Raw genomic sequence first — 14775 nt, 5'->3', positions numbered from 1 at the left:
ATCTAAGGTGGCTTCAGCTCTTAGGGATAACCGCAGCGGTTTTGCCCTGCAGATTTATCAATTCGGCTGCGGGATAAACCCGCAGAGCACACCGCAAAGTGTGAACCCGGCCTTAGGCTGTGCGCCCATGGTGAGCTTTTACCATGCTTTTGATGCTGCATATTTCACTGCTGTAAAAACGCAGCAATTTACAGTACAAGCAAAGTGGTTGGGATTTATAGAAATCTCATGCTCACTATGCTTTTTCATGCTACATAAGCTCGCCTGTGGCCCATTTTTCTAATCCAGAGCATGTCCATTTATCTTGTGGGTACGCAGAGTTTTCTGGGAATTTGTCCATAGTTATGTTAAAAGCATGTGTTTTTAGTGTTTCCACAGCAGAAACTCATAAAAAAATAAATAAAATCCTGTAATCCGCACCTGAATGTCAAATACCAGAAAGTATAAAAAACAAAACGGCTTTATTTAAATCATGGCACACAAAACAGAGACAAATACAATGTCAAAAACACGATAATGCATATTAAAAAAAAAAAACAAAACACATAAATGCAATGAAAAAAATGCAAGTAGCCAAATTTACATAATGGGTTCGGAAATTCTGCAGCGTCAAAAACGCTCCAAATACTGATTGTGGGAACGTAGCCGTACAATTTTTTGCACTGCTGTCTTGGGATGGAGGACACTGGGCAATAATGGTACTAGGACCCAAAGAAGCGCACACCGGCATCAAACAGCCATCGTCCGTTGCGTCTGCTTTTCACACTTCCTTGCTGTTTTTATGTGATTTCCAAATAAAGGACATAAATGGGACGGTGAGTGCCTGTACCACTTATTCCTCATATTTGTAATAATGGTGCTGTATTGCTTCTTCCGGGAGTTATCATCTCCAACTATGGTGATGTTTTTTTGGGGTTTTTTTTTGGGGGGGGGGGGAGGGGGCTGGTTTCTCTGCTATACCATTACATGTAATTGTGGACAGGGGTTAGTTTAATCTTTGAGTCCACGGTAATGAACATTTTTTTTTTTTTTATCTTGGAGACTGACGAATGCTTTGTTCTACCGGAGATATGCCATCACTAAACACGTATGGAAGAGCCAGTCATAATGGTTGTTGGCCTAATGATTGTCTGGAGCTTCATTCTGCCGACAGCCGCTTAATGTGTATGACAGGTTAAAGAAATGTGTCTGTATACATATGATGGTACAATTGCAGGGTTTGGACTAATCGCCTGATTTGGGGAGGAAGGGGCTATGCCATACTGCAGGCCAAATTAATTTTTCAAGTTCTGCTTGGATTATTCATCATGATCACAAAGCAAAAATGTACAGGTCAGGCATTATATACATTTGTAAGAATGAGAGTGTATATAGATTACTGGTGGCAGAGCTCAAGTCACACCTAACACTTGTACTACTAAGAAACTGTGTGCAACAAAAGTGGTCAAGGGGTCGTCCTGAGACTGTGTGTGTGTGGTTTTGTTTGTTTTTTCTTGACCTAAAGAATCCAGTATGAATGGTTTCTGTTGTGCAATATCATATCTATCCCTAAAAAAAATGCTCTAGGGTGTGAAGAGAAACTAATGTGATGTTTGAGTGTGTAATAAAAAAATATATATTCAGGGGTTGGACAAAATAATGGAAACTCCTAACATTTTGGCATCATAATCTTCGAACATGAGGGATAAACATGCAAACCGTGACATATGGTAATGTTTTGTAGTGGATTATTTGTGATATGTGTATGTAAATTAACTGTTGGTTTTGTATAATTGTAAGAACATTGATGAGAACCTGATACCAATGGCAGACCTCTCAGATTTTCAAAGAGGCCAAATTGCTGGTGCTCGTATGACAGGCGCTAGTGTAACAGAAAGTGCCCGAATACTTGGCGTGTCAAGAGGTACTGTCTCCAAAGTAATGACTGCGTTTGAAAGAGAAGGAAAAATGTCCGCAGCAATGCACAGGTCCGGCCGAAAGTCAAAGTTGACTGAGAGAGACTGTCGGACTCTAAAGCGAATTGTGAGAGAGGATCGCAAGACCACGGCTCCAAAAATCACTGCTGAGCTCAATGAACACCTACAGAACCCAGTTTCCACGAAAACTGTTCGTCGGGAGCTGCACAAATCTGGATTCCACGGAAGAGCTGCAATTAGAAAACCGCTGCTCTCAATGACAAATGTTTCCAAGCGTTTAGAGTGGTGTAGAAACCTCCAGAATTGGTCCCTCGAGCAGTGGAAACATGTGATATTCTCAGACGAATCATCGCTTACCCCATTTCCGACCTCCGGCCAAGTGTACGTTTGGAGACAGCCGAAAGAAGCATTCCATCCAGACTGCCTTCTCCCAACCGCAAAACATGGCGGAGGTTCTGTGATGATCTAGGGTGCTATTTCGTGGAGATCCGCCGGGCCAATGATATCCCTTCATGGAAGAATTAACGGCCGAGCTTATTTAGGCATATTGGGCGACCAAGTGCATCCAGTGGTTCAAGCACTGTTCCCGGAGAGGAATACCATCTTTCAGGATGATAATGCACCAATTCATACAGCTCGAATCGTTAGGCATGGCTCGAGGAACATTCTAATGAAGTTGAGCATCTCATCTGGCCCCCACAATCCCCAGACCTCCACATTATTGAGCATTTATGGTCAATTTTAGAGATTCAAGAGATTTAGAGATTAGTTAGATGTCGATTTCCGCCACCAACGTCGCTCAAAGAACTGGAGGGTGTTTTAACTGCAGAATGGGCTAAAATTCCTTTGGAAACAATTCACACCTTGTATGAATCCATACCTCAGAGAATTGAGGCTATAATCACCGCAAAAGGTGGACCTACACCATATTAAACTAACTTTTGTTGATGTTTCCAGGTGTTTCCATTATTTTGTCCAACCCCTGTATATCTCTACTATAGAATTGTCTAAGGGGTACTGCCGTCTTTCTGTCTGTCACGGATATTCATTGGTCGCAGCCTCTGTCTGTCATGGAATCCAAGTCGCTGATTGGTCTCGCCAGCTGCCTGTCATGGCTGCCGCGACCAATCAGCGACGGCCACAGTCTGATTAGTCCCTCCCTACTCCCCTACAGTCAGTGCCCGGAGCCCGCTCCATACTTCCCGCAGTCACCACTCACACAGGGTTAATGCCAGCGGTAACGGACCGCGTTATACCGCAGGTAACTCACACCGTTACCGCCGCTATTAACCCTGTGTGACCAAGTTTTTACTATTGATGCTGCCTATGCAGCGTCAATAGTAAAAACATCTAATGTTAAAAAAAAATTAAAAAAATAAAAAAATCATTATATACTCACCTTCCGCCACCTTTCTCGCTCCTCGCGACGCTCCGGTGACCGCTCCATGAAAGCGGCAGGTTCCGGTGGCTAGGATGGTATGCGAGAAGGACATGCCATGACGTCACGGTCATGTGACCGCGACATCATCACAGGGCCTGCGCGAGAAGGACCTGCCATGTCAGTCATGTGACTGCGACGTCATCACACCCTGGGACCGGAAGCTGCCGCCTGCACCGCACACAGGCGACAGAACTACAAGGGGCCCTCGGAAGGTGAGTATGTTTATTTTTTAATTTTTAACCTGTGACATACGTGGCTGGGCAATATACTATGTGACTGGCCAATATACTACGTGGCTGGGCAATATACTACGTGGCTGGGCAATATACTACGTGGCTCTGCTGTATACTACGTGGCTCTGGGCAGTATACTATGTAACTGGGCAATATACTATGTAACTGGGCAATATACTATGTGGCTGGGCAATATGCTACGTGGGCTGTGCAATATACTATGTGGGCATGCATATTCTAGAATACCCGATGCGTTAGAATCGGGCCACCTATATCTATATCTATCTCAAATCTACAGTTGACTTGTGTTTTTGCTTAGACTTGTTGCCTGGCAATGTGAAGATGAAACCTTATGTCATGTAATAACTGTTATGATTAGCCGCCTTCTCGCCAGGAACCATGAGTTTCTGGAGGATGGCCTCTGTCAGATAACCTTAAGCATAAAGTACTGGAGAATGTCCTAAAGGGTTTCTCCTTTTATAGTTGAGTGGTTTGTGTGACATTGCTGTGAATATTTGCTTTTTTCTTTTTAAGACCAATTTCTAGTCCCCATCCCCACTGTCCAGTACTGTCTCCACTGCTTCTCCTGTTGTCTTCAGTGCTTGTCGCTATGCCTGCTGCTAATTCAGGGGTGGGACGTACAAACTCCGCCCACAAAGTACATCCAGACTCTGGCACTGGTGTCAGGACATAATCTTTCATTGCATGCCCTTCAATGTTCAGTAGTGAACACTGCATGTGTGTGCTAACAGAGCAAGAAGAAATTAATGAGCTGGTTATAATCAAAATACAGCTCCCTGCCCAAGAATGCGGTCCCTGAGAATCTGCTCGGGGGCCTGATAAAAGGTCATCGAGGGCCGTAAATGGCCCTGGGGCCTGAGGTTATCCACCCCGGAGCTAATTGCTAAAGGTACCTTCACACTAAACGATGTCGCTAGCGATCCGTGACGTTGCAGTGTCCTGGCTAGCGATATCGTTGAGTTTGACAGGCAGCAGCGATCAGGATCCTGCTGTGATATCGCTGGTTGTTGCTGAAAGTTCAGAACTTTATTTGGTCGTCAGATCGCCGTGTATCGTTGTGTTTGACAGCAAAAGCAACGATGCCAGCGATGTTTTACAATGGTAACCAGGGTAAATATCGGGTTACTAAGCGCAGGGCCGCGCTTAGTAACCCGATGTTTACCCTGGTTACCATCGTAAATGTAAAAAAAACAAACCGTACATACTCACCTTCTGATGTCTGTCACGTCCCCCGGCGTCCGCTTCCTGCACTGACTGAGCGCCAGCCGTAAAGTAAAAGCAGAGCACAGCGGTGACGTCACCGCTCTGCTGTTAGGGCCGGCACTCACACAGTGCAGGGAAGCGGACGCCGGGGGACGCGAATGTAAGTATGTACTGTTTGTTTTTTTACATTTTACACTGGTAACCAGGGTTAACATCGGGTTACTAGGCGCGGCCCTGCGCTTAGTAACCCGATGTTTACTCTGGTTACCCAGGGACTTCAGCATCGCCGGTCGCTGGAGAGCTGTCTGTGTGACAGCTCTCCAGCGACCAAACAGCGACGCTGCAGCGATCGGCATCGTTGTCTGTATCGCTGCAGCGTCGCTTAGTGTGAAGGTACCTTAAGCGGCTTTTGACATCTACTCTTGACAGCCACTGGGCTCACTTATTGACTGCAGCGTTGTTGAGTTAAAAACAGGTTGTTGTCTTAAAATGCCAAGGTGAAAAAATAAAAACTGCAGCCATGGGACCAGAGGTTTTCCAAAACCTGGTAACTCCTTTTTTTTTTTCTTTTTTTTTTTAAATGTGGTGGCTGCTCAGGTACCTTTTTACACCAGCCCTCTAGAAGAAAAGTCATATACTATACGTGATTGTGAAAAAGACGCATTGTCATGGCCGCTCCTTGTTGGAAGTGGAACGATGGCGTTAGCTGCATGCGGTTTGTTCTGGATATATAAACTGTATAATCCATTGTGTTTTGCTTCGGTTCTACACTTCATGATATTAAGGAATGGGATCTAGATTTTTTTTTTTTTTTTTTAATGTTTTAAATACAAAGTCTTTTCGCAGCAGTGTTTGTATCATCTGTATTGTTAGTTTCTCAGTGTTCCGCAATCTATGGAATAATCTATCATTTTATTCCATCTTCTAAAGCCATGTTTCCCAACTCAAGAGCCACCAAGAGATCATGGTTTCAGGATTTCCTTAGCGATGCACAGATTCCATCCAAAGAAATCCTGAAAACATGATTTGTTGGTGGCTCATTACTGGGGTTGGGGAACACTTCTCTAAACCAACATTAGTGCAGACAAAGTACTTAAACAAGGTAATATATTTTTTGTTGTACCATTATTCTTTTTGCTAACTCATTCCCTTGCCAACAGGTGAAAAATGTGTCCCCCAATCCTGAGCAGATACCGGCCATGTCAGAATACAATGAGAAGGTGAATGGGTCTGTTATGGATCATAGAAGTGTAAATGGACTTCAAGCTTATTCAGAACGCAGCTTCAGATCACAAGCGTGAGTTTTGTTAATATTGTATGCTATATTTCCAATAGTCAATGAAATTGTGTTGGGCTATTCCTACACACAACATCCACTGCAACATAACTAAAAAAAAAAAACATACCATACTTTTTGCAGCAATCTTTCTGTGGCGAAAGACCATTTTTCACCCAACGTTTTTAGAGCATAAAAACCTAATTCCTTAAAGAAGCACTCCTTGTTTTTTTTTTTCATTTTTCCTAAACCTGAGTAAATTTAGATGTAGTGTAGAGTAGGTACATTAATATATTCACTAATCAGTCTTCCCATTTTCCTGCATCACTCTGGTCCTCTTCTGGGTCATGAGATGACAATTTCTACTCACTAGATCACAGTGGTGTTTGTGTGTGACTCAGAAGTCGCTTTAGCAAAGTACCGGTGCTTCTCGCAATTATCAATTATTAGAATATCATCAAAGAGTTAATTTCTTTTAGTTCTTCAATACAAAAAGTTAGTCTTATATATTATAGAGTCATTACAGAAAGTGATCTATTTCAAGAGTTTATTTGTTAGTGTTGATGATTATGGCTTACAGCCACTGAAAACCCAAAAGTCATTAACTCAGTAAATTAGAATAATTCACAAAAAACATCTGCAAAGGCTTCCTAAACGTTTAAAAAGGTCCTTTAGTCTGTTTCAGTAGGCTTCACAATCATGGGGAAGACTGCTGACATGACAGATGTCCAGAAGGCAGTCATTGACACACTCCACAAGGAAAGTAAATTTTGCATTACATTTGGAAATCAAAGTCCCAGAGTGGAGTAAGAGTGGAGAGTCACACAATCCAAGCTGCTTGAGGTCTAGTGTGTAGTTTCCTCAATCGGTGATGGTTTCGGGAGCCATGTCATCTGCTGGTGTAGGTCCACTGTGTTTTATCGAGACCAATGTCAGCACAGCCGTCTACCAGGAAATTTTAGAGCAAAAGTACCAATACCTGGTTTAAAACTACGATATATCTGTGCTTGATTGGCCAGCAAATTCGCTTGACCTTAACCCCATCGAGAATCTATGGGGTATTGTCAAGAGGAAGATGAGACACCAGACCCAACAATGCAGAGGAGCTGAAGGCTGCTATAAAAGCAACCTGGGCTTCCATAACACCTCAGCAGTGCCACATTCTGATCGCCTCCATGCCATGCCGCATTGATGCAGCAAGTGATGGCAAAGGAGCCCCGACCAAGTATTGACTGCATTTACTGAACATACATTTCAGTAAGCCACCATTTCGCATTTTACAGGGTGGAGCGCGGTAATTTGCTTTTTTGCACTGCATGCTGTGGCGGCACTGTCGGTCAAAGAGAGGGGAGAGTGGGTGTGGCTTACAGTGGCTGATGGGAGATTTGTATTCCTCCGCCTTTCAGTTGCCATCATGCAGTGGACACGTGAGGAGAGGTCATTTTGTGTTGAAGCGTATTTTTCAAATGCCCACTCGATCATTGCAGTGCAGCGTGCTTTTCGTTTACAATTCGCTGTTCCTCCACGCGGACGTGTTCCTGGACGGCAATCAATTGTAAATTGGGTGAATGCATTCAGAACAGCAGGGAATGTGTCATGTGTACGAAGGGGACCTGAGAGAAGGATTACAACACCACAAAACATCGAGAGAGTTAGAGCAGCAGTACTGCAATCTCCGAAACGCTCTGCTCGGAAGCAATCATTTGCTCTTGGCATTTCAAGACGTTCTCTCCACCGGATTCTTCATGATGAACTGAATTTTCACCCGTATAAAATGTGCGTGGTCCAACAATTGTCAGCACGGGACTATTTGACACGGCGGACCTCTTGTGAAGACATGTTAGCAACGATACCCCGTGACGCAATTGTGTTTTTTTCTGGTGAGGCACATTTTCACCTCAGTGAGTGTGTAAACAAACAAAATATGCGTTACTGGAGTGAAACAAACCCCAGAGAAGTTCACGAGAGACCTCTGCATTCAGACCGCGTCACTGTGTGGTGCGCCATATCACGAGTAGGCATCATTGGTCTTTACTTTTTTCAGGATAACGGTCGTGCCATAACTGTGAACTCCGAACGGTACTTGTCTATGATACAGGATTATTATCAGCCGGCTCTTGAGGCAATGGAACTAGAGGATACATGGTTCCAACAGGATGGTGCCACTGCACACACAGCGAGGGTTACCATGAATTGTTTGAGGCAAATGTTTCCTGGACGGCTTATCTCTTTGAGGGGAGATGTGAACTGGCCAGCACGCTCACCAGATTTAGCCCCATGCGATTTTTTCCTTTGGGGTTACCTGAAGTCTAAGGTGTATATCAACCGTCCCAACACCTTGGAAGACCTAAGGAACAATATTGAAGCTGAAATTGGCAGAATACCAGTGGACATGCTTGTTAGAGTTCATGAAAACTTCAGAAAACTTATGCAGCAGTGTGTGGATAGCGAAGGTCGACATTTGCCAGATACACTATTTAAAACCATGTAATTTAAAAATTCCATTACTGTTCAGTATAATTAAAATATAAAATAAATTTTTCTAATGATCATAATTTTTTTATTTCATTCCCAAATCAGCAAATTACCGCGCTCCACCCTGTATAATCATTTTTCAAACTGGTGTTCTAAAGTATTCTAATTTACTGATATGACTTTTGCGTTTTCATTGGCTGTAAGCCGTAATCAATATTAACCAAAATAAACACTTGAAATAGATCACTCTGTTTGTAATGACTCTATAATGAGATTCACTTCTTGTATTGAAGAACTGAAATAAACTTTTTGACATTCTGATTTTGAGAAGCACCTGTACGTCTATGTAGTGTCAGAACGAAGCTCCATAGACTTGCACTGTAAAAGCAATTTCCGTCTCGCACACAGACCTCAGTGTGAACCTGTAAGTAGGCATTGCAGTCACCTAGAAGAGGACCAGAGCGGCACTGGACATTGGGGGGGGGGGGGGGGGAACTGCCATCAGTGAGGATAGCATTTAAGCACCTACTCTACACTGCATATATACACAGGTTTAGCCAATAAAGTTGTTATGGGAGTGCTTATTTAATGACCGAAACGTAGAGACCAATATTGCACCTACTGAACCGCCTTGGAAACATGTCTGTCTTTTCATACTGCCCTCATGCCACGCAAGTTTAAAACTGCTTCTAGTGTAAGCAGCTTATCTCTTCAGGAAGTGTCCCGATTCTCATACTGTCACTTGACATTCATGTTCACATTCTGCCAGCACTATAGGAGCTGGAACTTATTTATTTTTGTTTCCTCTTTAGGCATGCATTGCTCTGGCAGCTGTCCAACTTGCCCATTACCTTTCAGTGTATTAATGGTGGTTTCTTTTAAAGGAAAAAAAATTACTCATGCTTTCAATATTCTCAACGCTGTATAATTGTTTTGTCTCACAAAGTTTAACTTGGTGTTTGGGACATCATGGGTACCAAAGGTTGCAGATTAAAATATCCTATAACCTAGTCTGTGGTCAACTAAAATTAAACATCCAGTATTGGAAATGTTCAAATGGCCATCAAGCACATAAAATAAGACTTGGCCCCCTCTCAGACATCTAATTCCCCCCGCTCCCCTCTTGTACCTTTTTTGATCCATGTTATTCACAGATAACAAATGTACGAATTATAGTCCTTTGGCGCTGTTCGCATGGCGTGTGTAAATGTTTTTTTTTCTTTCTTGGCTACATGGTTACATGTATCATTTAATTCTGGTCCATGAAAATTAGTCCACGTACGGGTGCGATCCAATCTGTGTAATCCATGATTAACATTGTAATATACAGCACACTCTTTGCAAATTTATTTTTTCATACCTGAAACTCGCCGATGAAACTGATAGTAAAAATTGACACACTGATGAACATCAGATCCAAAACTGATAATTTTTATTTTTATTTTATTCATATGTGAAAATCGGACATCAGAATTAGGCCTTATAATGGCCTTACTGCCATGTTGTGCGTTTGATATTTATTTTAATTTCTTTCCTATCAGAATACCAGAAGAAGTGTACCCAGTGAAAAATGAATCTGGATTTTCACCAAACGCATATAGCAGCAGTTCTGACGCAAGCAAAAAAGCACCACGCAAGAAACGGCCCGGTAGAGCCAGGAGGTCTCCCAATGACTATGACACGGACTACACAACAGGAGGAGAGTCTGGTGAAGAACTGGATGATGAAGATGATTTGGAAAGGTAAATTCCGCAATTAAAATTCCTATAAAACTTGACAGTTCTGCTTCCAGTGCGTAGCAAGCTGCTGGCTGTTCCCATTGATACTGGTAGGAGAAATTGTGTCCTACTCGCCTCCCACCCCACCCCCAAACTCCTGTTATGGGAGCTACACTTGCAAAATAATGACCGAGCATTATATGGTGCAAGCTCCCTGAGAATAGTACACGGAGAGGTTGCACAAGACCGGTTAGGCCAGTTAGGACCCAGTTATACCAGTCTCGTGTGCGTTTTTTGTTTGTTTGTTTGTTTGTTTTGTCGTCCCCCCCTCCCCCCCCCCCCCCACAGACTACAAACATATCTTTCTCTTCATATAGTGAATACCCCCCCATCACTTCAGACCAGCAGAGACAAGACTACAAGCGAGAGTTTGACGCCGATCTACAAGAATACAAGAGGTTACAAGCCGAACTGGAGGACGTCTCGAAAGCTTTGGCTCAGTTAGATACGGAGCTAGATGAACACCCAGAAGGAAGCCAGTCTTACAAGGTCGGTTTATAGTGGAAATCATTGTCTGCACTTTTAGTAGATTCTTATTTATTTTGTTGCCATTTTTATTATTACATTAATATTGTTTTGTGTTCAATGTTAAATCTATGGCAAAAAGAAAAATTAATGATGTGCAGCTATAGCCTATTAATACACTAATTCTAGAACCTGGTGGATCTGTTAACCCTAAGAAATACTCCCAACTCTATTTTGGTCTGGTATTTCCAGGGTAAACTAATAGTGACCCTTGTCAGGAACTGGTTAATGAAATTGCCACAATATAATTTACAACATGACTATATGTATACTGCTGTGGGAATCCGGGAACTAATTTATGGATGTTTCTTCCAGGCTGTTGCCGATGAATATAATCGTTTAAAGGACATTAAAGCGGTAAGTATGTCTAATAGTGGTAATAATGGCACACGTGTGTTCGTCACTACAATAAAATGCTTTGTAAATAAATGGCAATGCAGTTAGGATGTAATACCACTTAGCTTTATTACGTCTATTGGAGTAAAGACGCCTGTATCAAATCTAAGGCATGCAAAGGCAAGCACCTCAAGGAAGCCTTGTTGGTAGAAGTCCCAAAGTGTGCCACCAAACGGTGGCCACTTTTGCTTACTTGCTCAATAACTGTATCAATTTCTTTCTTTTTTTTTCCATATTTTATCATGAACTGTTTTATGATGGTTGTTTAATGAAGGGTTTACATAAAGTGAGCAGTAATTTTAGCCCGGATTCATCAAGACCGGTGTTGTCCATGTTTGGATACAATATATCCTCTGAACAGTGGACACAAGCAAAATGTGCAGCTAAGCGAAGAGTCCCCACTGAAGGAGTAAGATATGTTAATTATTTTATAACCATTTGGCAAAGCTTGACAATGTGGTCAGATTAAAAGCAAAGTACAAATTCACCAAATCCATGGTCTAATGATGTGACACAGGCCGTGATGGATTTGGAAGCAAATATTCCATTACATTTGAAACCTTCTAAATTAATTAATGGTTGAAATGTAGTCAAGGATGCAGCTGTTCCCAGTGCACAATCAACAGGTATCGGTAGCCATCACCAACCCTGGTCAAACCAGTTTTAAGCCTTTTGCAGGAATGCACGTGGATGGTAGATATAGTCAGTACCATTCTCCTGTCTTGCTGCCTCATACATGAAGTGGCATTTTGGCTGATGTTACTCCCCACTTGTCTCTAGAACAATCTGAAATTGTTGGTAGGTGCTATGGATTTTTACTCCCAAGCTTTTTCGGTTTTTCTAGTGATTGCATACTGGAGTAAATGCGTTGTACTATTATTATTATTGAAGTATTATCTTGTTTTCTATATGACCAGAAAATATATTCTCTTTTATTCAGTCTTCTGATTACACGAACAAAAGACGACATTGCAAGCACCTGAAAGGCAAACTGAACCACATCAAGCTTATGGTTGGCGACTATGACCGGAGTAAATAAATGAAATAGAATTTCAAGACCTGGAAACAAAGTCCAACAATTGTCTATCTTTAAGACATTTTCAGAAGAGGTCACTGTCAAAAACTTGGTTATTATGGTCGTGTTTTCATGGTTATCTAAATAGTTTTTTGTTTTTAATGTTGAAATGTGACCTGTCTTATTGGCATACTTTTGTGCAGCCTCTTCTGTAGAAATGCATCTAGTGGTCTGTAGACTTCTAAATGCTGCTGACACTATATGGGCCTGAAGCATCCTTTTCCTATAAGAAGTGGTAGACATCTATTAAGTGCAACAAATGTGTTTTGTTTTGGTTTTATTTAACATGGGGAATTTTTTTTGGCTATAATCAACACTTTTGATAGTTAAAAGCACTCAAATGACTTGCTACAGTCAAATTTTCCTCCTGATCTGATCAGACTCTTAACACTTCCAATGAACCATTTTATAGACACGTTGCAAGCTTAAATGTGCTTTTGTACTTGTAAACACAAATGAATCGGCTCATCTGATTTGTATGTGGGCCTCTGACTCCCATGCCGATGAGGTAGAGAGGGGTCAGGCTCTTCTCTGGGGGGAAGCCGCTGCCAGAAATGTTTGGCAGATGCTTTCTTCCCTTTGAACAAACTAGAATGAACCAATAGTTCTTGTGAATTACTGTGGTCACACGTCTGTGTTTATATATATTTTTTTTATTCTTTGTCAGTGTTGGCCTGTGTACACCGGCACATGGGCTACTTTTCACATAGAGCCTGTAGATGGCCGGCAGCTCCTGCATTGTCCACGGAGGACGTGACACACATGGAGCTATAAATTCCGTGTCTGCGTATTTAGCCTTATGGTGTCAAGTGAGGACAGTTGGCCATACAAGTGTTTTACACCGAGCTATCTTATGTGGGGACACCATTTTAGCATGTGCAAGTTTTGGTTTCATGCTATTGTATTTTGTAGCCTCCTTTATTTTAATATGCCGTGTCCACTCCTAAACAGTACTGTTAGCACAGAGTTGCTTAATCATAAAATATTCTGGGACCCAATAACATTTTTTATTTTTAATAATAAAGAAAAAGTGAACTTAAGTGCAGCCTGTTTTTTTGTTGTGTAGTACGGTAATTTTATTTTATTTTTTATCAATCAATAAAAATGTATTTTTATGTCTAAATCTTTAATAAAAAAAAAATAGAAATGGAGCCATGTTAACAAGCTTCTGTTCTCCATTCCAGCATCTTGGTGTTTAGCCATCTTGTGCATAGGGGCACGTTAGGTATCTAGTTGGTTGGATCCGATTGAATTGGAACTGTAAAATTGATTCTCATGCTGATTTTTAGTTATTACTGCAACATAAACCACTGGAGTATTAATTGTTTATTCATAGACAAATCCTAGGACTACTTGTTTAAGGCACGGATGACCGCTTTATATAAATATATATATATTAAAGGGTTTTTATGTCATTAAAGAAAAAGGCTGCTTTTTATTTTTCTGGTAACTGCATTGACCTTTTGGGCCTTGACTAATATTGCAGACCCATTGAATTAGCTTAGCAGGTTAACCAAACAAGACCAAATGGACTAAAATTGCGCAGCTTATAGATGGAATATGCAAACTTTTTCTGCATTCCATTAGCCCCTTTCTGTTCAGCCTTCCAGTTTGTACTTGTGGGTAGCTTTTGTCTTTTTTTTTTTTTTTTTTTTTTTTTTTTAGCTTTAAATCAATGTGAACTAAAAAAAACCTGAACAATGAATGTTAAAAATAAAGTGGGGGAAAAACCTTTATACAGGTTTCTTTATACTTGCATGTTATACTCAAGATTTCAGGATATTTCCTTTGAATAACTGTATATATTTTTTATGTAACGTTCTAATGTTCCTATTTGTAAAGTAAAATGTGTAGCAAGCCTATAAGGAGACAATTAAGCTGATTTCACCCCCTAGGACGGTTTTCATATCCACTTACAGTAGTGTAAATGTCTAGCCCTTCTGATTTTTCAAGGGTTATGTGAAATAATCAATGGATTCATGTTATTTTACTGTCACTACTTGTTAATAAATGGTTGACTAATCCCCTGTGGATTTTATTTTATTTCTGTCCTCCCATCCGTTTGAACAAAGTGTGAATTTGTGTAGATGCCAACCATTGTACTATGGTAGCCATAGAGAGTTTAAAGGGACACTGTCACCTGAATTTGGAGGGAACAATCTTTAGACCTAGGGGCGGGGTTTTCGGGTGTTTGATGCACCCTTTCCTTACCTGCTGGCTGCAATATTGGATTGAAGTTCATTCTCTGTCCTCCGGAGTACACGCCTGCGTAATGCAATCTTGCCTTGTGCAGGCATGTACTACGGAGGACAGAGAATGAACTTCAATCCAATATTGCAGCCAGCATGCAGCTGGGGGGTAAGGAAAGGGTGCATCAAACACCCGAAAACCCCGCCCCTAGGTCTAAAGATTGTTCCCTCCAAATTCAGGTGACAG

At 41.5% G+C, this 14775-nt stretch overlaps 1 protein-coding gene across 1 annotated transcript in view; it reads left to right on the top strand.

Moving 5' to 3' along the window:
• OCLN (occludin) overlaps nt 1-14362 on the top strand; it is a 47445-nt gene extending 33083 nt beyond the window's left edge. The window contains exons 5-9 of the mRNA XM_077288111.1: nt 5975-6111; nt 10107-10307; nt 10661-10832; nt 11184-11225; nt 12205-14362. Of these exons, the coding sequence (XP_077144226.1) occupies nt 5975-6111; nt 10107-10307; nt 10661-10832; nt 11184-11225; nt 12205-12303 (651 nt within the window). The 3' untranslated portion in view covers nt 12304-14362. The remainder of the gene's footprint in view (nt 1-5974; nt 6112-10106; nt 10308-10660; nt 10833-11183; nt 11226-12204) is intronic.
• Nucleotides 14363-14775: the final 413 nt, after the last annotated feature.

Source organism: Ranitomeya variabilis, chromosome 1, assembly GCF_051348905.1.
Source record: "Ranitomeya variabilis isolate aRanVar5 chromosome 1, aRanVar5.hap1, whole genome shotgun sequence".
Lineage (NCBI taxonomy): Eukaryota > Metazoa > Chordata > Amphibia > Anura > Dendrobatidae > Ranitomeya > Ranitomeya variabilis.
The sequence above is the reverse complement of the archived record's forward strand: the minus strand, read 5'-3'. Positions and strand labels throughout refer to the sequence as shown.